Below are 27,131 nucleotides of genomic sequence, written 5' to 3'. Positions count from 1 at the left end.
TGCCTAAGCATGATTTGACACTCACTGTACTTTTTCATCCTCATCCTTCGAGCCTTTTCCCAACTATGTTGGGGTTGTCTTCCAGTCTAACCGGACGCAGCAGAGTACCAGTGTTCTACAAGGAGCGACTGCCTATCATCCCAGTTACCCGGGTAGCCCAATTCCCCCTTTGTAAGACTGGTGTCAAACTTACTGGCTTCTGACTACCCGTAACGACTGCCAAGGATGTTCAATGACAGCCGGGACCTACAGTTTATCGTGCCATCCGAAACACACTCACTCTACTTTACTGCTTTTTACTGATTTCAAATAAAGGAGGTTCTCAGTTTGACCTGTATGAACGTCTGTAAGTATGTATTGTGCCCGATTATCTCCCTTTTAACTGCAGGTACATTTATTATCAAAGCCGTTATTTTGTAAATAGTTTTTCTACACGACGCGACAGTAATCGAGAATTTTTTTAAATGGTTTAGTTTAATATCTACGCTTATACTACTTCTTATCTTCTTTCACAATTAGATTATATAAAAAATCTCACTATGCCAGTCCTCCTTGAAGAGTGTACTGGCCGATACTCGTGTATTTTTTTCTGTACATTAAGAGAACTTTGACCAGTGGGTGGGGTATAATAGGTCATAGATGATTGATGACTTAAAATTGGACTTCGTCCGTGTTACCGTGACTGAGTCCGTGCTAAATAGTTTTTATATCGTCATTAGCATTATACTCAAGTTTTGCTCCATTCAGTTATACATTTTTACATTTCTACGGATACTTTGTCTAAGCCAGAACGATTGCTTTTTGAAAGCAATATAAATAACCGATTCGAGACTTTGTAGCATGCGTTTTTACTTTGCTCTTACTTAACAGCTACTTAGTTACATAAATAATTTCTTTGTACATATGTGTATCTATATCAATATGTACAAACTAAATATTTTTATGTAATGGTTCTTACGCCGAGGTTCGGTTAACGACCTGACAAGTGCCCAATTATCTACCAGTGAAGAGGCTTGAGTATAACAAGCGTAACCTTGAACTATAATAATTATTTGATTGATCTCTTTTGGAAAAAATATGTCATTAGCATTTTCAACAATGATAGTCAAGAAAATGTATAGAATATTGAACTGCCTTAGGTTTAAGTAAGTACAAGATTTTATATTTTAGCTGCGTATTCATTTTTTACAGCATCCGTGTCTTTGCTCTCATCAAAGGTGTGTGAAGAAAATAGTATTCGTAAAACCAGAAACGCAATACTTTGAAAAAGAGTGGGAAAATCAGTTTTACTAAAGCTAATAGGTACTGTAAAAACTGAGGGACGACCAGTTTCACACTACGCTGTTTGAAATAAAGTGCCTGACAAAATTATTTAGCTCAGAGCGCGTGGCAAGTTCAGAATGAAATATTGATAAGGCGCTAAAAATGATTTTTTATTGTGAAACGCATGAACAATTGTAGAGACTTCGCTGTACGTTATATTTAATTGTAAACAGCATATATGGACCTGATAGAAAGAAGCTATGGCATATCGCTTATCGCTGAGTCTTTAGTTTGACGCATCCGTAGTTGTTTAGATCAATTGTGTGTTCCAATGACACTGCAATTATATTTATTGATATGGCCAATTACCTGTTTCCGTTGTGTTTATCCAGCCTACGTTGTTATAATACACCTGTGCGACGTATAATTAGTTCACTCACTACTTTTTATTTATGCTTATACTTCACGTACAAAATGGCACATTTGCGGACTGAATGCCACAAGGCATTCTCTACGTCTCTTTATTAGAAGGAATACCTTGAAACAAAAAAGTAGTTAAAAATACATCACATCTTTTTTTAGCATATTATATTTGTTGGATATGGGTGCAGGTGAGACAAAGAAAACACATGTATCCTGAACGACTGTTATATTTCGAATGTAAGAACGTACGATTAAAGTGAACATTGAATGATTGAATGTTTGACGAATGATTGAAGTAGGTATGCTTTATATAATCTTGGATATTTGTAAAGGAGGTATTATACGTACATCGTGCGTATATTCCAACAGCCCCCCTCAAATGTACAAGCATTTTATACAATCATAAGTCAAAAATCGTTTACCCAAACTTGGCTGCAAAACAGCACCTTTTGAACGTCAGGAATTTATAAAAGACAGTCCCCAAACCGCCCACCTTTCACCACTTCCTATGTGTTTTTACTGGGAAGAAGAAGTGGCGCAACAAACTCCCCAGCAACACATGTCTGTCTGTAGGTTAGAAGAACCTTAAACATTGTTTGATATATAAAGTATACAATACAATTTGTACATTGCAGTATAGGACAATATGCAATATTTACATACACTTTATACAGTCATAAATAGTACCTGCTGCATATCAAATTACAATAACTTTGATCAACAGCTTAGATTATAAACATAATAGCATTCTAAATAAAATCATTGAACTGAAATTATTCAAAAATTTACATTAAGTTCAACTTAATTCTAAAAACTTTGCATCATAAGTCAAAGTCAAAACATTTACTTCATTTAGACCATAACAAGCACTTATGAAAGTCAAAAACATAAATAAGTTTGATTCTAGTTGCTCATTCCAACAGTAGCTTCCTATGGAGAAGAACAGGCAAGTAACTCCATGGTTACCTTTTTTTTTTTTTTTTTTTTTTTTTTTTTTTTTTTTTTTTTAAATACATAGAATACATAATATGGTATTACAGTTTATATGTATTGATACATACAATAACAGCATGCGAAGGTCATGTAGAATCACAAACAAAAACATATGAGAATTAAATTACCATTAAAATGCTTCATGCTTCAAATTTTCATGTTTCACGAAAATGCATGAGTCAAATACCATTTATAAGAATAATTATTAAACATGATATGAATCTTTTAATGTACTTTGTAACTTATCTTGTAATAAGTATAAACATTCACATATTTTACATTAATTAATACTTTTATATGTACATATTTTGTCACCAGACAAATAGTCAAAGGAAAAATACAATTTTACTAGCTGGTAAAATTTTAATTTGGTTATTAATTAGATATTGTTATGTCCTATGGAGCAGGACCACCACATTTCTAAGCATTTTTATCTTGAACTTAATGTTCTAACTTATAATATGCTTTTTTAAAAAGTGTGGCTTTTTTATATATGAGTTTTAAACCTCATGTCATTCAGTTCCAGACTGTTGCCTGGTTGTCTGGTATTTTGTTATTACATTTACTTATTTATTTACATATACAACCTTACATCTACCCTTACAGGACGTGCCTAATGCGGCAGATGGGTTCTTATTAATTCTAAACTAAACTAAAAACACATAAATAACACATCACATCACATCACACAAATCAACAGATAAAAACTTAACTAAATTCGTCACAATATCGTTTGTGATTTGTAGGATTATTAGCGATGCTAATACAACTGTTATTAACTTCATATATCATCATTGTCTGTTTTATCAGAATAGAACTATGTTATAATGATTTTATCCAAATAGCTTCTCTTATAGCTTCAAATAAGCATATATTCAGCTTCTGTTGAGGAACCGGCGACTATTTTGTTTCCGTGTATTCCACGAAATTGTACAATTATCAAACACTTTAAATATGTGATCTGTTGTACTTATGCGGTCAATAACGTCGCCTCAACCAATCAGAATCTGCATACCCTGCCATCAGTTGTTTGTAATCACATTTCACATAGGTCAGCTTTAATTTAAGAGTTCCTTTTATGTATCTCAAAAGATGTTTTAACCAATTCCATAACTTCATTAATTTTACTTTGATACTGACTTATAATACCTATAGCAGCACAAATTTCTGGTCATGTACTAAGCATTGCATGCGCATTGCGTACATAAGGCACTTCCATATACTTTGATATATCTTCCTTAAGAATGCCTTTCAAAACGGCGGTTTTTACGTCCGTAAGATGGGCATCTAAATCAAACTGATTTGTAAGTGTTAAAATAAATTGGAAAGTTTATATTTGAAATACATTAGTGAACGTTTCGTTATAATCTTGTAAATCGGGCTTTATACCGTGTAGGTTCACCCAACTCGTTATTTTTAATTGTACATACCCAATTTGAGCTTTTTATGTTAAAATTTTTAGGTCTTGCTATGAGAGTCCAAGTATTATTTCTATGATTAGACTCTATTTCACTTTTTGTGGTTTTCAACATATGTATACTAGAATCATCCCCACTAAAAATGTCACAATAGGTGCATGGTAGTGATTGAACAGTTGTGAGCGATAAGCAAAAATGGGTCATCAATCCTTTTATAATCTATTGGGGTACTTTGAGAATTATTTGTATTACGTCTCAGTTTGCTAGATGAAGGTCCAGCTTCTGAGCTATTATCAGGGGAATGATTATGTTTGTGTTTGTTGCCTATTAACTTTGCCGATTTATCGTCGTTATCGTGCTTGTTAATTTAGGCGGGAATTTGAACAGGTATTATAGATATACAACTCATCAAATCATCATCATCATTGGCCACAGAGCATCTTGGACAGATGATTGTGGCAGTGCTTGTCTACGCGGTTATTAGTGCCGCAAGCACTTTCTTTCATCAAATCAACATCCCTCGCAATAGGGAATTGGTTATTTTCTGTATTAGGTAAATAGTTTGTAACCATTTTGGTCGTAACCAACTAATATGTCTTTAAATGACTTTTCGTCAAATTTCGAGGCTTTAGTTTTATCATGAACATGTTGAACCGAATCATCATCATTATTTTAAATGTCTTGAATGACTTATTTTCGGTTTCGTATTTTCGGTATTGATTGTGTCATGTTTCGTATGGTGTTTTATTAGTGGCGAGCGCTTTTGTGGGTAGTCTATTTGTTAAATATGTATATTATTATAGCTTCATCCCAGAATATTTTATATAATTTCGCACTTGTAACCAATGGTCGAGCCATTTCGGTTAACGTACGATTCATACGCTCCTCGACACCATTTTGTTGTGGCTATTCGATACTGTTAAACAGTACCTAAGTTATTCCTTACAAACACAATAATAATCTTTAAATTCATTAGAAAGATATTCTCGCCCACTATCGCAATATAAATTAGTTTACTTTATGGTTAAATAAGTTTTCACTTTTAGCAAAAAAATCTTGAAAACATTTCAGCACTTCTGACTTAGCATACATCATATATATATAACAGTGTAATATTACACTGTAATGTATAAAATTGTCTATAAAAGTAACAAAATAGTTCTTATTATCTACAGTACATGGTTTTTACCAAGTATGCAAGGTTCAAATAATTCATCAGCATTACCAAATTATCAAATAAAAACATTATTTTCATCAACTCCATATTTGAACATTTGATTTTTCTGTTTATTTAAGTGAGTACTATGCCGTATTATTTATACTCTTTTACACAGTCTTGGTTATTCTCTTCAACTCAATTTAAATTACTCAGAGAATTATACTGTTTAAAAGTAATACTAAAAACATTATCGATTGATGTTCTCACCTGTCATAAAACATTTATTATTTTTAACATAAATGTTGAAAAATTTACCGACATACCAGTCTTTTGGCATATTATAACGTACCTCCGGTGAATATAAAACGTCATCAATTGATCCTTGAATTTATGTTGTTACCTCGATTTACCCTTTACCAAAATCCAGGATTGAAACTCCTTTCCTAGCAACACCGAACCGATCTTCAATGGTGTGGATAATTCGACGTATGAGGTTAAAACCTTTTTACATTGTCAATCTTTTAATTTAATTTAATTTTATTTTTTTTTGATTTGTCAATATGATATGTCATCATGATCTGTCACACCAGAATCTAAAGAAAATAAACAGTATTAGCTATTTTCTCCATAATTAGCAGACAATTTACATTATGAAATCATAAAAACGAAACCGCCCTGGTCATTGTTGCAGTATTCAATGTTATTGGCAGACTTTTGAAGTTCACCCATTGATTTATTTTGCTGCAGTCCCTTTAAGTAACGGCAGTCCTTTTTGAAATTATTCTGACGTCCGCAATGATCATAATACATTTTTGATATTATATGCATTGAATTTCCTGGTTGATAATTATTTTTATTCTTCTTCTTTCGTGTCGATGACATGTCTTATAGTGAGACTACACTTTGTCAGCCCAATATGCCGCCACAGCGAGAGCTCTAATTATTTTTATTTTGAGTGTGGGTCTCATTATTATTATACAATTCATGTTCGAGTAGGCGTAGTCTTCACAGAAACCATATTGAGTTGCTCATCACCTAGCAACGCAGAAATAACACCGTCATAAGATGTGATATTTTGTTCATTGTTAATGCAATTTTAATTTACACTCTTTCACTGAATTTAAAATTTTGTTGTATTACTTTTAACTACAGAAAACGGCCTGGGCCCATAACCTGTTGGATATGGGTGCAGGTGAGACAAAGAAAACACATGTATCCTGAACGACTGTTATATTTCGAATGTAAGAACGTACGATTAAAGTGAACATTGAATGATTGAATGTTTGACGAATGATTGAAGTAGGTATGCTTTATATAATCTTGGATATTTGTAAAGGAGGTATTATACGTACATCGTGCGTATATTCCAACAATATTTAATAATATTTTAAGCTCACATATTCACGATTTACGACCTCTGTGGACCAAACCAGTTAGGCACATTGGTCAAGAAAGAGCTAGCGCCTTCGTACCAATTCTGACCGTTGCCGTTGTTACTCGGGAATATTTGCCCAAAGTTTCCAAAAATGGCTCCAAAGTCCAGTGGAGACTTGGTTGATGTACTGGTGGAAGAAGGTTGAGCAGTTGTTCCTGAATCAGTGGTTTCAGTCGCTGGTACTGCCGTGGTTTCCTCTCCATCTTCACGTTTCACTCTTTCGAATGATGCGGAGTGAATGGAGCCCACCAAGCACACGAGGAGAAAGATACTGAGAATCTGCAATGGAAAGAAAAAAATATTATGTAGCTCCAAAGTCAAAATAGTCATCAACCCCGCAGGGGTTTGTAAATTACCAGACACCTGAGTATGATTGCTGCGGTATCCATGAGTGTGCCAAAAGATATCAAACGTCTTCTGAGCAATAGTAAGGCCTGTTAAAGAATACATGTCAAGGGAAATGTGCCAAATGGGTACACTTCTCCAAGGGTAGTATTTTAAGAATATTCGTTCATTATTAGCAGGTTAAAACATGTCTTTTGATGCAAGCAACTGGCTTCAATCAGCGGTTTCACCCGCGTCCCGTGGAACCTTAGGTAAATGGGTAAATGGTAAATGGGCTACCTAACATAGATTTAAAATATCTCGGTTATTCGGATGGCACGTTAAACTGTCGGTCCCGGTTGTCAGTAAACATCTTCGGCTGTCGTTACAGGCAGTCAGAAGCCAGTAAGTCTGACAACTACTCTAACTTAGGTAGGGCAGTCGCTCATTGTTAAACACTGATACACGGCTGCATCCGGTTAGATGATGATGAAAATGATGACTTCTTCTATCTACCGCAACCGTAATTCACAGCAGGAATAACGGTATTTGAACGAGCAGCAGGGTCAAAAACAAAATTAGCACAATAAAATTCAATATTACTTCTTACCTTGAATGCCATTTTGATCGTCTCTTGGAAACGCCTTGAGGAATGTTCAGTGCTGCCGAATTTATACAACATCCATATCTGTTTTGTTGAACATAACCATAATTTTCATTCATTTTGTTGATCTAATTGACATGTTTGATAACGGAATTAATTTTAGTTTTCAATTGATAAGGTGTCAGTCACCTTGCATTTCCTGCGTGTTTAAATTGCATATGTTACTTACGTATTTTGCACACAGTTACACGTAAATGCACTCTTCGACGGGAAGCCTGAGTGCGATTTGATTGACCGACAAATCTGTCACCATGTCCGGAGTAGGTATTGTAAGATGAGCGTGTGAATATTTCATAATTTATATCCTTTTAAACAATCTGTAATTGACCAATGGAGGCATTTGTTGATATAATAGTAGTATATAAAGTCGTAGTTTCATCTGTTAGTGTTCTATAATTGGGTCAAGTGCTCATTCAGATCTGCAAAGTCAAGAATGGGATAGGTACTGACGTTTATGGAAACCTTTAAAAACTGTAACTACTATTTGTGTGTCTGTGAATAAAACGCGTAAATTATGATCCTACTAAATTGTTTCTTCACATCTTTGGTGCAGATATTCAACATGGATTTATGGCAACAGATCGAGATACAAGCTATCGCACGTTCATCAATTGTCAGAGATAATTCAGATCTATCTTTACAAGAAAATTAAGATACTTCGTAGACGTGATTAATCGGTGAACAAAAAAATTAAATGCTTCGTCATGACGGAGTCTCGTTACAGAGTTCATTACTCGAAGATAAGATGATGCAGCGAAAACCAATGACCTTGCTGACAGTGGTAATCCTTTTTTTGCTACTCTTTCTTCTTTGTGTGTTGATATGTTTGGTTTGCCTTTTATAGTTAAGTAATATTTTTGTCTGTAGTTTTCGACAGATACCTTATCTATACTTAATATTATAGTTGAAAAGTTTGTTTCTTTGTTCCGATGCGTTATATTAGGATTTGAAAAAATATTTCAGTGTTAGATGCTTGTAGAGAGGCTTATAGTTTATTTTGGTGTAAGAGGGTGGCCAGTTTAATGTTATTTCATATTTTTCTATATTCATGAAACCTGACATCTTACTTAGAAAATAGTTGCCAAACCAAAAAATGCAGTTCGATTGCTGATTTCGACTTATATTTAAAACGCAGATGTTTATTCTATATACTTAGAACACCTGATATATCTATAATAAAATTTCATGAACTTTAGATAATTCAGTACTTCTTTTACAGACGCTTATATTTCAACTTCTATTTCCAATAGAAGTCTCAAGTTTCACATTACAAAGAGAGACGTGGTACAACATTCACGATACGATAAAGGATTTCGGCCACAATGTGAAAACAGTTGCTGGAAATGTAGGATCTAGTATGAAATCATTTTTCAAAAGTGGTTGGAGAGATTTCAGAACATGGCTTCCTAAGACAGATGATTTAAATAACTATGGCAGTAGCACACTGCAAACTTTTAGTCGGCCGATAGTTAGTTTGGCTCATAAATCAGTATGAAGATGAATGATACTACGCACATTACAAAGATCAGGTATCAGAACGACTAAAAATTTTGATTGGAATCAAGATTTAATTAAAAAAAAACTGATAACCATCGGCTCAACCGTCGGCCGAATGTTTCTGTTCCGACTCTGCAGTGTCAGAGTACTCTTAAGCAACAGTACCACTGGAAAAAGTCTAATTGTAAAGAGGAAAGCTTTACATAATTCTAATCAAAGTGTTAATACCTAACCTTTAATATCATCAAACAGCGAGAGAAGAAATGTACCGTTTTTGATATAAGATATTACGAAAACCATACAAAGTGCGGAAAGAAATAAGAAAAATAAACGCATTTTGTAGAGTTTCGTTGTTAATATTGATATTAAAATTTTTCAGGCAGGATAAATCCAGTCCAGTTTGTAGGTACACTGGTAATTTATAATCCAGGGTACGTACGATGGATTGCCCGAGCAGATTGTACCTCAAGTACAAATCCATTAAAATGCGTCATCGGCTTCAAAACAGCATTGCGAGGATAAACTGACAGGAAAATGAAAATAGAAAATATCCAGAGCGAATATTAGGTATAATAATAATTACGTTTTTCATAGTTTTAATATGAATAATTTATTTAAAGAGATAAGTCACTTTTTTAGCTGTTTTCAGATGTAAATAAGTATTACTAATAAAATGTTTGTTGATTCCAAATGTGTTGTTAATATGCATATGTTATGACTGATGACAATGCAAGAGTCTATTCATTCCGATTTCCCACAGTTTTATAGTAAATAGAAAAATTCTGTAGTTTGTCAGTACATTGTGTGATGACGGTACTATTGTGATGTGATTCAGTGAGATTGACTCGTCACCTCCGGAGTACGCCTATTACTCAATGAGGTTACCATCAGGGTGTCAAAAATGAGAAAATTGACGCCTTCATAAAATACAATTGTATTGCCAAGAGAGTTTTGTTATTACTTTCGATTGTATATTATCAGTAATAATAGTTATGCTTAATTTAGTAATTTGATTATATTTCTAAATATTATTAATATATGGTTTAATTTTGTAACTCGAGCGTTGAGCAATAATTTCGATGAAGGTTATAAAATACCTATATCTGTAGGTGGTACAATTAAAACTAAATCATAATAATTTGCTGCAGATCATAACAAAGTAGAATTGTATTTAAAATTAAGCACTTTAAAACAAGGAATGCTGAACTGAGTCACAAAGAAAGGGTACCTGCCGGTCCCACGAGAATTTGTTGTGATATTGTAAACGGAGGCTAGAAACAATAATATTTAGTTAATAGACCAATGTCCGTGGCTCTATTAATATTGTCAGATTACACCAGAACGTGCCAAGTGAAGTAGGGGGATCAACAGGTTCCATACATTCAACACTCTGGTTCATTTCCGATATTGAAATATCACTGAAGTTACTTCGACATGGACTTGCGATTAACGATTCTTCTATGCTTTGTAAGTATAACGTTTATACTTTTTGCTATTGAGTGTCTGGAAACGAAATATTTCATACTTACATAGATTCAATACATCCATAATTTGGACTAAGACTACGCAGTCAGTCTTTCGGTCTGATCCCGGTCGTCATAATGTGCGCAGTACCATTCATCACCAAACTGATTTTAGAGGCCAATCAAACTATCAGCCGACTAAAAGTTTTCAGAGCAGAAGCAATATATTGTACTCATTTATATTGTCTTATTGTTTTAGTTCACATTAGCCATCGCGGCGGCTTTCCCCATGGAAACGGGAGGAGGAAGGGCAAAACGTGATTTAGTGGAATATGCAAAGCAGGCGTGGACTGCTGTCATGAATACAATGAATGAGGTTGGGGAGAACATCGTGCAAATCTTCAAACCGACGGAACCCGGCACATTAAAGCCGGTGGTTAGTGAACTACCCAAGTACGGTGATGTGTAACCAGTTCCTTGCGATATCGATAACTGCGTACCAATAGGAGTATTGGCATGATATTGGTACAATACTGCAGTACAAGGTAGTCATAATGTTAGTCCTACAATCTTGTCTGGTTCAGCGTAAGTTTAAGGTTTTTTTTCCAAGTATACAGTGACTTTTAGTGCAGGTAAAGGTACAGTTTATTAAAGCTTGTGTCTTAATACAATATATCCGCCGATAATATGTACCTAGTTGTACGTTGGTCCTTAATTTATGATCGTGGTAAGGACGTATAATTACAATTACGATGTCATAATGTTTATTACAATAGCTTATCAATTATCAATAAAAATAGTTAACAACTTGTCATGTTTTGATTACAATATTTTTGAGTGTTCAAAAGAATTAGAAATTAGACCAAGGTTTGCAAAATTGCCTACGACAGATAGTCACATTTTCTGTAGCGCGTAAATTATCTAACTATTTCGTTATGAAGTCCCAATTTTTTTCCTTTGTAGTTTGTCCTAAACATAGTGGAATGTTGGCAAAAAACATGCTATCAGGGTTCCTTGTACTGTCAAATACTCTATACTCCTACATTTCTTCCTAGATTTCTTTGGGGGAATGCTTCACGAACGTGAAATTTTCTTCTCTTCAAACAACGTTTGTCGGAATTTCTCTACAACTTCCTACTGGTTTTATTTGTTCTACTTTTTATTACATATTTACGACTTCAGGTTAAGCCAACCGTTTATTTAATCATATCGATAAGATTATAGTGCAATTAAAACAATCAACGCTCAACTGACTATTTTGTAACTCATGTACCGATATGTGGTTTGAGATTTTCTGAATATACTTTAGCAAATTAATAACTAGGTAGGTAATGATAACTGTTCAATGAATGTTAATAAAATAACTAATCAGAGTAATATTGTTATATCAGTTGGGGTGCACTGTAAATAAGTGAGTTCAGGTGTTTCTTGTTGATGCTACTTTAAATGATCAAGAATCTATAGAAGATACAATTTCGTTGGGCGGTCAACAAAAAAATCGGAATGGATTTCCGACTGATCATTTTGATGTGTTTTGTAAGTGAAGTTTCTTGGTTTTTTATTTATTTTGTATAAACGCACTACTACTAAAACACTAGTTTAGCTGCAGTTTCTTTGAGGTTTAACCACAGTATTGTGGTTAATTTAAAAGTTGTCGCTAAATATCTGCGACAAAGACCGCAATCGAAAACCTTCAAATAAAATAATTAATACATCGACGTGGAACCTCTGATAAACCAAATCAGCAATACATAGTGGAAGTGAATATATATTAGTACTTGGATTTGTATACCTCTAAGTAGAATTTATTGTTGTTTATTTACCAAGTCTTGTGGCTCAGTCGAGGCTATCCACAAGGGTCACAGGTAACCACAGAGAGCGAATAAGCCTTGACAGTTCACACCGATGAAGTATGAACATTCAATGAGAATCTTCTAAATCCCTTTCAGTTTACGATGGTTGTCGCACTAGAGGATAAAGATAGTGTTCGAAACAAGCGTGATGTCGTGGATGCGGCGAAGGTAGTATGGGATGACTTCGTGAAGACTTTGAACATAGTCGGTGACGCTGTCGTACTCGCCTTTCGCGACGACACTCCAGCAACTAAAAAAACAACCACTGTAAACGTTTTTTCAGATGTAGAGTAAGATCTAATTTTAGAAGAGGTGATATCGAATGTTGTTTTCATATTCATTTAAGATATTGAATCTTTCTGTAAATAAAAGTTATTAATTTTATTGAGATTCAAGCAGAAGACTATTAAGAGATGGTCGTAGAAAAAAATAATATCAGTGTCCGAAACAAGAAAGGAGAAGAACCATCAGAAGCAAAACTTAGAGTGTTTCCACTATTTGAAAATATCTAAATGTTTTTAAATTTACTCATTAACTATTCATTTATTTGCAATTCTAACACGTTGCCTTGGTATTTACCTACTACTGGAAGTAATTATAGAAATTGTTTAACATAATTCAACAACGTTATGAACTAGGTAGAAGATGAACTCTGACGGAAGTACGCATATGATTTATTCATTTATTTATTGCGCAGGTACAAGCAGGAGGTAAATAAAGCAATTTGCTAAGCAGTGTATTTGACGGTGGTATTATTTGTGATGTGATTCAGTGAGACCGTCACCTCCGGCGTACGCCTATTACTCAATTTAGGTTGCGATCAGGGTGTCCAAAACTTTGAAAACTGTATTTTATTGCGTAGCCCTTATTTCTATTATACATTTTGTTTTTAGTGTAATTACGTTATATTTGTTGAATAAAGTAATTAATTTTCTCCTTCCTGCCCTTTTCCCATGGCCTCTTTGTCAGCCATCATACTAACATCGACTGCCTTATTATTCGTCTCTCTTCGTGCAAGTAATGATCCACCTTTTCCTTGGCTACCTCTGCCCCTCCATCTATCAATATTAATATTAACACACTTGTAGCGTGCGTTTTACCCCTTCTCAACATATGCTAAACTACGTCAAAGGCTCTTATCTTTTCTGTTACTAAACAAAATAATTAATCTTATTCAATATAGATATTAGATATAGATGCTGTAATACTACCTGATTCGATATGCTCCCCATATAGATTATATTTTCAAAACACGATTCAATTTGTCAATAATCACAATTTGATCTGGTTAGATTCATCGATTTAATCATTGTGATAAGAACTACAATAAAAATGACTCGAAGTTAAATAGTAGATTGATTGTGTGATACAACAGTGTACAGGCTTCAAGTCACTTGATTTTAAGTCATTAATCCGTCTATAAAATAGTTCGTGGGTTTCGTTAGTGGTAGAAAAGAAAATAATATATTAGTAGATATTGCAGACTGCTGATGTTGTCATCGCGGCCCTTGTTACGGTCGATTGTCCCCAGTAAATTTGTCTGCTCGCCTGATTACGCTGACACACGTGCGTGCAAAACTAAATTCAGACCTTCCTGTTGATCCTTTGTGACCAGTAGGAGTTAGTGCGTTGAGCGCTCAGCACATTGTTGTAACACAATAGTGACCGGCCTACTAAACCATTGTCAAATATTGATACCCAACTGGGTCAAACTTGAAGTGAAGTATTGTACTGAAGTTCGATAACGCTGCTATGGATTTGCGACTGACGATTTTCTTATGTTTTGTAAGTATGCTTTTTTTTCTTTTTGTCTTTGTTCTTCGAGTGTGAAACTGCAGTGAGTGTTTTTGGATCGTTGCAGTTCTTAGTCGTGGTTGCTTCGGCTTTTCCTTCGGAGAATGCTGTGTTGCGGGAGAGGCGTGATGTGATGGACTCCATGAAGCACGCATGGGGAGAAGTCGTGAGAACACTGAGCGATGCAGGAGACGCTGTCGTCCATGTGTTTAAGCCAACAGAGAAGAGCGTTGTCAACAAGCTAACAGATGGAATCAAGAGCTTCGCAGACTAACCAGTTCCTTGCATTATCCTTTCTAGTGCTTACGTAAAAACGAGTATTGAAACGCTATTGGCAACTTGGCCTTATTAATATTACACTTACTTCATCGCCCGACTGTTCTTGCCTATAGATGGTGTCTTCTTTTTGGATAGATAACTGTTTTAACATGATTTAATAATGAATTAAAGTAAAAAAAAAATTAGGCCACCTTTCTTTTACTACGTTTTTTTTCTATTTTATAGGAATTACATCGTAATAGTTAGTTAAGTAAAATAAACTTAAGCAAATAAATTAGTTTTAAGTTTTATTACATGGTAATAATGTATTTATCATTACATTGTGTCTCATAATCGTACTCGATAAATATGGTGAATAATATTTTTGCAGGCAATTCGTCCCATATTTTCTTTTAGTAAGTCATACTACTCTTTACTTGTCTTAGTAAGTACATTTTATATTTACAATTATTTCAATGTTAATGTAGCCGTTTGCTTTGAACTGCCTTTTCAATGTAACGTAGTGTTGTAGTAGTGTAGTGCTAGTACCTACTCTTTTTCCATTTCATTGAAATCGACTTAGCCTTACTACAGTAAAATTGTATAAACAAACATGCACACACACGCCTTCATAATATATTAGTTAGCATTAGACCGGTTAGAAATAAATAAATCAAATCTGTTTTCAAGTTTTATTATAACAGTAAAAAACATCTTATAATATTATATGTACCTATTGTGCATAATGCATTCTTATATCTAGAGTTATTGTAGGTGGTCGGTGCGGGCATCCAATAAGGAGATGTCACATAGTTGTGCAATGTGTTACACGTCGCTGTGGCACGGCTGGTGTGAGTCCACCTCATAAATACCATCTTTGTAGTGTAAGTCGTCGGCGGAGTCATTCAGTATATTAATCAATTTATCGGTACTATGGGTGACGTGGACGGGACTCTCTGGGTAGTCCGGCCTCTTGTCGTAAGTCTCTGTTTTCTGCTTATGTCGTGACGGCAGCACGAACACACCAACAGCCAGATCTTTCTTAACATCTTTCTTAGGTTCCTCGTCTTCTTCCATTTGAAGAACGTAGTTCTTGTGTTGTATATCAGCAATATTGTGGTGGAACACCTCAGATTTATGTCGCTCTCGAACAAACATGCAGTAAGCTATCCATATGATAACCAGCGCAGCCTGCAAAGACATAAACATGTTATGTACCCACCTATGATCATAAATTCTTAATAGAATTACGTCAAATGCCCGCCATCTTGGATTTTTTATGATTATCGATGTACATACCAGTATCGACGACTAATAATAAAATCTGTAGAGACAGAAAATATTTTATGCTTTTTAATTGGTAGATGAAAATATTTTGTTGAACTTACCAAAACCAGAGCGACGATAAAGCCGACGTAGATCGCCATTAAAAAAAATATGTTGTGTTCTGCGTTGTCGATAGTGAGACGAGTGTTTCAAACGAGGTTAGATTGGCACAGTCGCGGCGAGCGGTCCCGTCGTCGCACTCAATTAATGTCAGTTGGAGCTTGTGGCTCTTTTAGACTGTGATGTCACTAGTCTTTATTGGTACCTCACGATATTAACAATTGAACACAGTATTTCATATAAAACACACGACTTCTCTAAAGAAAGGACGAGGGAAAACAACGATCAAGACCAATGTCGTGAGTCGGTACGGATTTACCTGAGCAACGTTTTCCTGTAACTGATGACGTTTAAGGCTTACGCAAAATTATACAAATGATTCGTAATCGTTGAACTACGCCTTACATTTTTAAAATTTATTTTTAATAACATCATTTGGACCAATGAGCTTGAGAAGATATCTAGTCGCTAGAGGTCACATAGCGTAAAAATAGTAACCAGTGTAATACAATGAGGACGCCAAATGGAGATCAAGTGATATTGAGATGACCTGTCCGTCTCACGGGGCACCTGTTTATTAACCTGAGTGTATTTTAATTGATTTAGTGCATATTCTATATCTAGTAATTTTGTGCGCGTAAGTTTAATATTAAACCGTAGAAGCTGAAAAAAAAACCCTTTAGAGATAGGGATATGTGAACTAGGTCACGTCGTTTCTTCGCCGTTATGACCGAAAGCCGAACGGTGCAGGATTTGTCATCTATTGGTCACGCTTGGAGAGTATCAAGAGCGTTCCTTGCACCGGTCTCACAAGGGTCATTACCCGGGGAACTGGTGACACATTGCCACGACAGAAACAAAAGGTTTTTACCCCAGACAAAGGGTTTTAAAGAGTTTAACTACGCAATATTTTTCAGCTATTGTAACAATATATATATGTGAATTCGTATTTTTCATAAATATTCATTACCTGCATGTCGCTATGAGGCTAGGTCACCTAGTTGGTAAGTATATAGATGCAGCTAATATACCGTAGTAGTATTATTCTTTACTAGCTGTTGCCCGCAACTTCGTCTGCGTGGGCAATCTCGAATCGTCAAAATACTACTTATCCCGTAGGTGCATTCTTTCACGTGACAGTATAATTAGGATTAGCACTTAGCAGTCGCATAGATTCATTGATCAAGGTTGTGTTGTGGATGTGACCATTTATCTAAACAAAAGAAGTAAAGTTTGTGACGTTGTTCAGCCAATTTGGAAAATTATTACGTATGGTGCGTAAGTAATTTTCACAGGAAACAGCTATAATCTATGTCTACATGCTTTGAGTCTGACAAAGCTGTCATTTGTACATTTTCTGCAGCTGCTGCGACTAATCAGAAGCCAGAAAGTCTGTCAGTATTACCATAATATGGATATCGTCTTGTGTAGTTGACTGCATTGTAGATAGGTAGTCGCTCCAAGCAAAATATTGGTACTCAAACAGATTCGATGACTGGAAGCCAACACCAACATAGTTGGGGAATAGCTGGATGGATGATAAAATGAGTCATCATCATCAGCAGGCGCATAGGGTACGATAGTTTCACTTACTCATGGTAAGGCTGACCACACATTAGGCGTGCGCGATCCTCGGGCGTGTGAGTAGCGCGGGCGTCGCGAGCGCGCTGCGTGAACATCGCGTTTTGCTGCCCTGCGGCATGTGTGAAGAGTGCAAGCGACGCGCTCGCGGCGAGCACGCGGCGCTCGAGTTGCGTTCTTACCCCTTCGCCTGCTATCCCCGCCGCCCGCTAAACGCCTTAGCAGTTAAACGTCAAGGAGAGCGGCGCGTGCGCGCCGCGAGCGCGCTGCAAATGCCGCAGGGCAGCAAAACGCGACGCTCACGCAACGCGCTCGCGACGCACGCGCGGCGCCCGCGCTACTCACACGCCCGAGGATCGCGCACGCCTAATGTGGGGGAGGCCTAAGCCGGGACTCCACCGAAATGTTTGCATTAGTTCACGAATAGGCAAAATGTACGTATCTGTGAGAGTCCACTTCATGTGTTCGTACTTGAAACCTGTAGTTTTGCCAAGATTTTCAGAATGTACGCTCGCAATTTGTCATTTCTTGGTGGAGCCAGCAAATCAAAAGAAACATAAGTGTTGTATACTGTGAGTCACTACCGCACACCGGGAAAATTTCGCTCTTGCGGAGGACGTTTATATACCATATTTTGTGTCACACGTAAACAGGACGACAGTAAGTATCCACTGAAACACTTTCAAAGATCTGATGAACGAACAAATCAGACCTGACTTGGTCACCTGGGGCCAATCAGAGCTCTATGAAGCGATAATACGCTTTGGCTCCTACTGTTATTGTGGTTTCTGAAAATTTATTCACCTCATTCAACGATGAATGTAATTCTGATGGTACTATTAAGAACACTTGCTTAGCGCAGAAGCTGACGTTGGCAGGTCAACTCTTTTGACTTCTCGAATAGGATACCATTGGTTTTTGTGCAATACACACCTGCAATGCATTCTGGATTAGGATAGGATATAAGTGGATAGGATTTGCAACAGAGAACAATTCTGTCTTTTTGATTAAATGACATCAAACGTAGTGGTGTTTTGTTTTTTAGGGTTTTTAGACTTGGCTCGGGTCTTACTGAGACTGTTCGTAATCGTGAACAGTGTATTTGCGATCAGAAGTTGAAAGTAAGCATGTCTATGCGGCGCGTAATTTGTACGTTTTCAGACGCATAAAGCATTTTACGTGTGTATGGTATTAAATAGAGAGAGCTCCCATTTCTTATCTGCACTTTGAATCTGGGCTTGTTTTTAAAGCTACAGAATCCTACATTACCTTCCTCACGCTTAGCAGCGCTTGCGAGAGATAGATCCTCATTTCTTCTAGGATTAAGTTTACATATTTTGCATCAGAAAAAATAATTAAGGTCTACTTAATACTACTCAGTCAAAGTAATTTGTTTTAAGGCCACCACATTAGTGGAAGATAAGCTAAACTATGTTTATGAAAAAATCCTGATATGAACTCCATCTGTAACTTTAAATGATAATTAATTGTTCCACTAAAGTCATCATTTTTGACATAATGTTCAAAAAATAATTTAGATGGCACCGTTTTAAATTTGGCTGAGAACTATTAATTTTCTTTCCATCAAGGTAATAATTATAGTTGGATTTTGATGTGGCACGGCAAACTGACAAACACTATTGAAATGTCTATCGAAAAATTACACTACGTGTTAAAATATGGTGAATTACGGAAAATACACAACTCCATCTGTTGAAATAATAATCCTCTATAAAGAATGTATGGTAATATTGTCATTTACCACCTCGCTCCTTTGACAAATTGATGATGTATTTTATTTACCACAGATGGAGCTACTTTAACCTTGGCTAAACAAAATTTTCATTTTTTTTTTTCTTCCGAAGTTACTTATAAAGGTGTGATTTTCTGTGTAAAGATCAATAATAGGCCGATCAACTAATATAAGTACAACATTCAAATGTACAGTTTTGACAAATAGATTGCGTGTCGTAATATTTTACATCTTGAATTCACAAAATTAATCATATCTTTTGATAGAGTGAATCGATTTCGATGAAACAAAAACTAAGTAATACCCCAAGTTACGTAGAATTTTTGTATATAAGCATTGTCTGCATTTAATTCGTAGATTTTACGTGAATCCCGAACAAACAAACAGATAAACAGACAAACAGACAAACAGACAAACAGACAAAAATGACAAAAATGATGGAAATGGGTTCTGTTAGTTATCCTTTAACATGCTGGCTATTTTTTTTGTCAATTTCTTAAATGTACAAAAATTACTTTTCTACAGATTTATTATATGTATAGATTGCACACATAAATACATTTGACACACTGAAAACGGAGACATTACATACATTATGTACAACGGCGAGCTTAACCCAGTGTTGGGTTCTCTTACAGCCAATCTTAGAGTGAGAGTGATTTGATGGGGTAGGGAAAATGTGCAACTTTATACTAATAACAATAATATATATGTATAATACCTTAATAAATAAAATATGTACCTTAAAATATAAATATACACCTTAGAATATATAACATTTTTAAATCAGCTGATTACAAATACTCACCAAGTAATGCTATCACCGATACTTTAGTAATTAGTGTAAAGAAACTGGATTACTTGAGTGCACGACGATATCAATATGGCTGTAAAGAGTATTACCTAGGTGTTGACGTAAGATAGGACGGTATGGAAATAGAAGACATGCTGAGCCTACAGGAAATAATTTGGATAACGGCAAGAGGAATAACGATAAATAAATGATATGCTATGTAGTATTACCAATATCTCTGCCTACTATTGGAAGCAGATATGAAATATAATCTGTCTGAGCAATATGTTGTATCGAATAGTAGAATGGAAATGTGCGTAGGCGTTATGTATCTTCTATGTTTACTTAGCAGCTACTTGTGAACATTGTTATATTAAATTCATGCGGGTCGCAATTGTAAACACTACTTCTACTTAATTGCAATTAGTAGAATATGTAGGAATTGTTTGTTTAGTTAATTAGTTTCCGCACGCAATGGGCGTAAAAACTAAACTCTTTGATTTTTCTACTTTTTATCTGTAATTTTTTAATATACAGACCAGTTTATTGAATTTTGTCCTTATAAGCACTCGTCATCTGCCTAGACTTTTCCTAACGTTGGAGTCGGCTTCCAGTCTAACCAGATGCAGCTGACTATCAATTTTACAGGGCTCGAGTGTCTATCTGACCTCCTCAACTCAGTTACCCGGTTGTTATAGGACCCGAGTTTAAATTATTCACATGAGATTTTATACATATTATATATTTGATGGTAACAGATGCTAACCAGATGGGCAGGGTTCGCGAGATACGTCGCCGGTTGACACGAACTTGACCCACATTGCCCAATCAAAGAGGTCGGCCGGATCTCTCACAATGCTTCTTATTATGTACCAAAATGTAAACACAGCTGTAACTGATGGTAGGTATTCAATTGGAAACAAAACAATATAAAGGAATAAAAAAAACTTTATTTTACAAATTAATTGAGTGCGTTATACATATTTGGGTATATTTGGGTTTACTTATAAAATTATTTGAAACTATTTACTATTTTCTATTACTATTCTGTTGGTTGGTTCCGAGGTTGTACTGAAAAAAAAAACCATGTAATTTAGAATGCATTACAGATGAGTTACACGTGCAATGTGACGTCACTTTTTTATTTTAGAAAAACGAAAAGGAGTTTTGTTTCTTTACAGTTAAAACACTAGTATACGTCAATTTTTTTTAGGTGAGGTACTTACCATTGTCAACACCGTCAACAACGTTAACTGAAAAAAGTAAAAAGCACACATTAATTACTATTCAAGCAAGCACATTAAGTTGACAAAATGGAAGGCTTCGCACAATATTTTTAGGGATGAATACGGATGTTTTACGGAGAGCCTTTATGATGTTTACAACCAAATGGATTAGGTTTCACAATAAAATTACTTTCCCTTACATGGGTACCAAGTTAATATCTTATTTACCGATGACCTAGTAGCGGAGGCAAATAGCCTTTAGGAAAACATGAAGATTTTAAATGAATTAAATTGCTTTACCGAAGTGAATCATTATGTATACCTATACATTTATATTGCCTCAAGCTACCTATAGACTATGTATCAAGTAAACCTGTTAACACTTGTGTACTAAATGTACCTAATATGTCTGCAGTTTCCTTAAAGATGGGAAAAGGGAGTGTACATTATGTAAAAGTAAGACGACTTACCTTGTTGGTCACCATCCACGACGTTTACTGTAAATAAAAGAAAAAGAGAATACTTAAGTATTTTTATTTGTTAACTTTACATTGAAAATTCTTTATTTGTTGTCAGTTGTTTTTTACGGAACCTGTTGTCTTTTATTCTAATTGTGAATTACTCTATTACTTTAATACGAGAGCATAGCTTGCCAGTTAGGTATTTTACTACTACGACTACTGAAATTGTTATAGTAAGTTCAACTCAGTCGTGCGCGCGGCCCTATGTGTGGGTAACCCTTGTACATATACAGTGACTTTGTGTGCGTGACAAGAGGTACAGTCGGGTACAAATACAGTTATTAGGGGTTGTATACGGCTGTTTAAAGTACAGTTATTACGTAATTTAGTTTATTTATTTATAATGATTCTGTATCGCTACTTGAAAAATCAAATGATGAATTTTCGGATTCGCTACTTTCACCAATGTTAATTATAAATTCTGACTCCATGTCAAAATGTCTATAGTATTCTTCTTTTGTACATGTCGACAAGTATTACCCAACATCCCTTCATCAATTTGACTTAAACGTTCATTTATGAGTTTCATTATTTCCGTCTTATTTTGGTCGACATTATGCGAAGCAATATAATTTTTTAAAATTCCCCATACATTTTGTTTCCATTATTATACTAAATTATAGGTCTTTTACATTCTTAGTCCACACATTTATTTATTGTCCGCGTACCCCGAGCTAGAAAATATGTAAGGAGTATTTAATTCATCTTAGATATTTCACTTCATTTATTTCTTAGATACTGTCAATGTCAATTTGAAAAGCCGTATGAGAAAATAATGATAAACTGTAAAATGTAATAATAAAAAGCTTTGAATGTTGTTTCATTTTTTTGAAACGCTATCTGACTCCTTAAAACATTTTCTCCGTGAAGAACTAGACATTTTCGTAAACGACTGTACCCATAACAAAAAGCATCGAGCTTAGAATTATAAGGAGACGCCGTGTTGTTATTGACGTATCTATAGTTATATAAATATGGGCGAAATATGAAACAAACTATGCAACATAGTTCTCTCTCACTCTTTCTAAGCAGATAATTATATTTGAAAACAGGGACAACAATATTTTTGTGGCTGCGTGAAATGGTGACATTTATTTTTGATATCCTCCTGTTTGTAGGTGCGTGCCATATCTGGTACATATGTCATGGTAGTTGTGCTGTCAAATAGGTGCTCTTCGTGACTTATTTTTGCTATTTTATAGAAAATCACTCGTGTTTACTTTTAAGACTTTACTATTTCAATAGTGAATTTATCAACGAGTATGCCTACGTGTTGTATCGTGAAGTGTGGTGCAAGTAAGCACAAAAATCAAGCTGGATTGTCTTTACACAGGTTAGTAACCAGTTTTTGCTAGATTCTACATAAACTAATTCACATTGGATAAAAAATATGTTACGGAAACATGAATTGATGGTGAAAGTACTAATATTTAAGTTTATTTCTGTATAAAAAGCTATATTTAGAAATAAATGTTGTTTACAATAACATATCATATTGGCATAGTGCTGTACAGTTGTCATAACTGTATCGATATAATATCCACTTTTATAATTCAGCTTTTACTAATTTTAACAACAGAAGTTACTGTTCCTAAGACACTGAGCCCTCAGAGTTGTGTATTATGTTGAATAGAACATCTCTATTTTGTTATTTACTTAAGTACTATCTTTTCATCGCGGTATTACTCGCGTTCCGATGGATCTAATTCCGTACCCGAACAGTAATAGCCTATGCCCACCGGGTAAAGTGTAGCTTTCAAATCGGTCAACTTGTTTCGGAGCCTATTCAATCCAAACAAATAATCAAAGTATAGATAAGTTCAAGTTTTGATGTTCTTTAATTAAAAAAACATTTTTTGCAGGTTTCCTATACGAAATGATTTAAGGACAAAATGGTTAGAAGCTATTGGTGAGGAAAATATTAATCCCAGACATAAATATTGGTTTGTCTGTTCGCTTCACTTTGAAGATAGTTGTTTTAATAGAACACTGGATATCTTAAGATTACGTGACAACTCTGTTCCCACATTATTTTTGGTAAGTCTTAAGATAGTTTTTTTTTTTTTGTTAGACAAATCCTATGTAATTACATTATTAGTACAGTATATCTCTCCGTTCAATCGTTATTAAAGGAATATTCTTTTTTTCAGACACCCAAAGAAGGCCCCCAGGAGTCGTTGAATAGCTTGAAAACGATTGTAAATTATTGTATTTTTTTTAAGACAGTATCTACTTATGGCGTTTCTTGCGGATTCTTCTTCATAAGACCGAATCTTTGGCACCCTGCAACTAGTCTGACGTGAAAGAACTTTCATAGGGCTATTTGAAATAATAAATAATTACTTTGCCTGTGTTTTTTTTTTTTTTTTCAAAGGTGAAGAAATGACTCCTCCCATTTGGTTGATGTTGTTGAGGTTATTAGTATCAGTGAAGTTAATGTGATAGTTAGTTCTATGACGAAGAAATTATTTATACTATATAGGTTATTTTTATGCACCCAGTAAGACTCGTACGTACTTCTAACTAGAATACAATATCGATATTTGTTGAATCCGGTAGTGGTACAACCCTAGTAATGGCAGCCATTTTAGTTACTACTGCAGACTGTAGGTGTGCAGGTTTTTTTCGTGACATTTCCTGTCCCTATAGTTATATGTCAATGACAAAAAGCGATGAGAACACGTCATGCTCGGACGACGTCACTGTCACACGAATGAAAGTTGTATATTTACAAGCCGACGCACACATAGGGCCGCGCGCAAATCTGAGTTGAACTATCTATAACAATGAATGATGAATGCATAGATGTTTCTTTTATGGCTCGTGTTCATTTATACACATAACACAAAAAAGTATATTTACCTTGTTGGTCGCCATCGATGACATTGACTGCAAATGTAATAAAATAAAATAAAATTATATATTCTTAAGCATAACACTGTCCAACTATCATAAACTTAAAAAAACCAAAAAAGATAAACAATTAATCTAAATATTTCTAGAAGAGACACTTTTGAAATAAAATGTTTTTTTTTTATTTATTTGTACTTACCACCTGATCCGTTATCCTGGGGAGCTGAAACAAAATATACTTTTAATTTGGCAAATAATAGGTATTTTTCTTTGACAAAATTATATCATACCTAGATTCTCTAATTTTTACATGTACATTTTGGAGAATAAAACTGTATAGTATACATATAAAAATATGCGTCACAATCACACGCTATAGGCATCCATTGCAGCAAATAAGCTCTTTCAAGTCTGACCATAAGAACAGGTCCTACTGTTGGGTCAGCGCTGAAAACCAGCGCTGTTGTCTCGTGCCTGCGTGTGCGAGACACAGCATTATGCTGAGCGCTGCCCCTTTTCACGCATAAGTGACGCAGCTGCAGAGCTTTTCTTTTTTTTGTTTCACTGTTTGTTTTGTCCATTGTTTTATTTGTTTGTATTTGTGTGTGTTTGTTTTCTGCGTCATTTGTGTGTTAAATAAATGGTTTTTTTTTCTTTCTTTCTTTCTACATTTGTTTACATTAGATACTGCATATTCAATGGAAAACATCAAGAATGGAAAGTTGAAGACTCACAGAATTTCCATAAACGATAAGTTATAAATAGAAATATCAATAATGGTTTAAACCGGTTTCAATGCTTAAGTACATAAACCTACGTTGTAGAAAACCGCTGATGTGTCATGGTCGATATGAAGTTAGCCTATTGGATATGATATTTGATTTATTTTTGTTATAATTTTATTTGATGTCTTTGTGGCAGACAGGGGGATAATGTCAGACAGCTCAAGATTGGAAGCTGATTTGTCAATCTATGTGGTCAGCATTGGTAGGAAACATTTCATGATTCAGTGTTATTAACCTCCAATAGTAATTCGAACTTTAACTATTAGTACCTAAAGTTCGAATCTTTAAAAAAAATCTTTAGCATTCTCTTAGATACTGCTGCTTGGCTACATAAGACTGCTTATTTTTTACTAGCCTTCTGCAGTAATGAAACGTTTAGTGATAAGCCACCTCCTCAGATTTCAATAAGTACCTATTATGAGATACTCAACAGACCAGTGCACATACATAAACAAAGTCATCAGTCTATAGATGAAGGCTTCTCTTTAAATCTGTTTTGCATCCGTTTGCACGAATTTCATAATTTCCAGTCACGTATTAGTTTATAGCAGTTTTTTGCAAATGTTTGTACGTTTAACATCCGTCAGAATCAAATAAATAGAAGTAGGTATATGATCTTAAACATTTTTATAGTCACGAGGAACATTTTTTGAGCAGGTATATCTATTAAAATCAATAGGTGCTATCTTTTAAAAAGCTTTTTAGTTGTGTTTGTTTATCGGAGATACTGTATAAGTTTGAAGTAAAGAAAATTTCTTACCTTGAATGGTAATGGTTACCAAAGCTGCCAACAGCAGAAGGATCTGAAATTAATAAACAATGTTGGTTATTCAGGAAACATATGTTCTTAATCATAAGAAATTCCTTCCTTTCAAATTAATAGAAGTTACTTATTCTTGGGGTTTTATTTTACACACATTTATTATTTTTAATTCAAAATTAAGTACGTAATGAAAAAAGTGAGTTTTTAGAACACAAAAATAGAGTACGCACCGTGAATTTGCTCATGATTATAATTTTTCTCTTGACTCTACAATTAGCAAGACAAAACTGCCTTCCTAATTATATTTAAGATCTTTTTATATGCGTACACAACAAATATTGATAAATAAATAGAGCACAAGGTGATAACCCTTACTGACCAAAAATAATCTTCTTTAAACGGAACACAAGACAAAAGGTTTTTTGTTTTACTGAGAAGTGGACATTGATAAGAATTGGTAGACTGATAAATATATTTTGTATTTTTGTTGTTATTAATCTTGACCATGAACCCAACGATTTCATGGAGGAATAAAAATAAAAACCATAGTGTAATCATACAAACCCAAACTGACCCTCGCAATATGTTAGGGTTGATAGTACCTATGGGTACAGACTAAAAGGAAGGATTTCTTTCGTTTTTAATAATCAGGTATAGGTACCGTACCTACTAAGTAAGTATTTATTGTTATCCTAATTGAAACATTGAACATTGAAATTCCAACATTGAAATCATGAAAAGGTATGTCCAGAGAGTTGTGGTGACCGTGTAAAAGCATCTGTCCTTCAAGTGCAAAGGTGCGGCTTCGATTCAAATCAGGCAAGTTTTAATGTAACAGTATGTACAGTAACAATTTAATGAAGTAAAGAAAGAAACCTTTGTGAGCAAACCTGGATTCGAAGCCGATTTTTTCAAATACTGTAAAC

General features: G+C 34.8%; 3 protein-coding genes and 3 long non-coding RNA genes across 6 annotated transcripts; 3 read left to right on the top strand and 3 right to left on the bottom strand.

Moving 5' to 3' along the window:
• Positions 1 to 6,628: 6,628 nt before the first annotated feature.
• Positions 6,629 to 7,697, bottom strand: LOC124637918. Its single transcript, XM_047174647.1, has 2 exons — positions 7,626 to 7,697; positions 6,629 to 6,970 (listed from the first exon to the last, which is right to left on the bottom strand). Exons 1-2 carry the CDS (start codon positions 7,695 to 7,697, stop codon positions 6,665 to 6,667), a joined length of 378 nt encoding a protein of 125 aa, XP_047030603.1. The 3' UTR covers positions 6,629 to 6,664.
• A 2,913-nt stretch (positions 7,698 to 10,610) lies between these two features.
• LOC124637939 lies at positions 10,611 to 11,108 on the top strand. Its single transcript, XM_047174682.1, has 2 exons — positions 10,611 to 10,643; positions 10,899 to 11,108. Exons 1-2 carry the CDS (start codon positions 10,611 to 10,613, stop codon positions 11,106 to 11,108), a joined length of 243 nt encoding a protein of 80 aa, XP_047030638.1.
• A 2,743-nt stretch (positions 11,109 to 13,851) lies between these two features.
• On the top strand, positions 13,852 to 15,226 carry LOC124638548. Its single transcript, XR_006985374.1, has 2 exons — positions 13,852 to 14,277; positions 14,354 to 15,226. It is a non-coding gene; the product is annotated as an uncharacterized LOC124638548 (long non-coding RNA).
• On the bottom strand, positions 15,223 to 16,209 carry LOC124638547. The gene is made up of 2 exons (XM_047175550.1): positions 15,933 to 16,209; positions 15,223 to 15,735 (listed from the first exon to the last, which is right to left on the bottom strand). Exons 1-2 carry the CDS (start codon positions 15,969 to 15,971, stop codon positions 15,370 to 15,372), a joined length of 405 nt encoding a protein of 134 aa, XP_047031506.1. The 5' UTR covers positions 15,972 to 16,209; the 3' UTR covers positions 15,223 to 15,369.
• A 4,778-nt stretch (positions 16,210 to 20,987) lies between these two features.
• On the bottom strand, positions 20,988 to 26,515 carry LOC124638435. The gene is made up of 7 exons (XR_006985363.1): positions 26,436 to 26,515; positions 26,203 to 26,245; positions 24,857 to 24,880; positions 24,667 to 24,693; positions 21,754 to 21,780; positions 21,284 to 21,310; positions 20,988 to 21,128 (listed from the first exon to the last, which is right to left on the bottom strand). It is a non-coding gene; the product is annotated as an uncharacterized LOC124638435 (long non-coding RNA).
• LOC124638436 lies at positions 23,781 to 24,093 on the top strand. Its single transcript, XR_006985364.1, has 2 exons — positions 23,781 to 23,841; positions 23,955 to 24,093. It is a non-coding gene; the product is annotated as an uncharacterized LOC124638436 (long non-coding RNA).
• Positions 26,516 to 27,131: the final 616 nt, after the last annotated feature.

Source organism: Helicoverpa zea, chromosome 17 (assembly GCF_022581195.2).
Source record: "Helicoverpa zea isolate HzStark_Cry1AcR chromosome 17, ilHelZeax1.1, whole genome shotgun sequence".
Lineage (NCBI taxonomy): Eukaryota > Metazoa > Arthropoda > Insecta > Lepidoptera > Noctuidae > Helicoverpa > Helicoverpa zea.
This window is presented reverse-complemented; position numbering and strand designations above follow the sequence as displayed.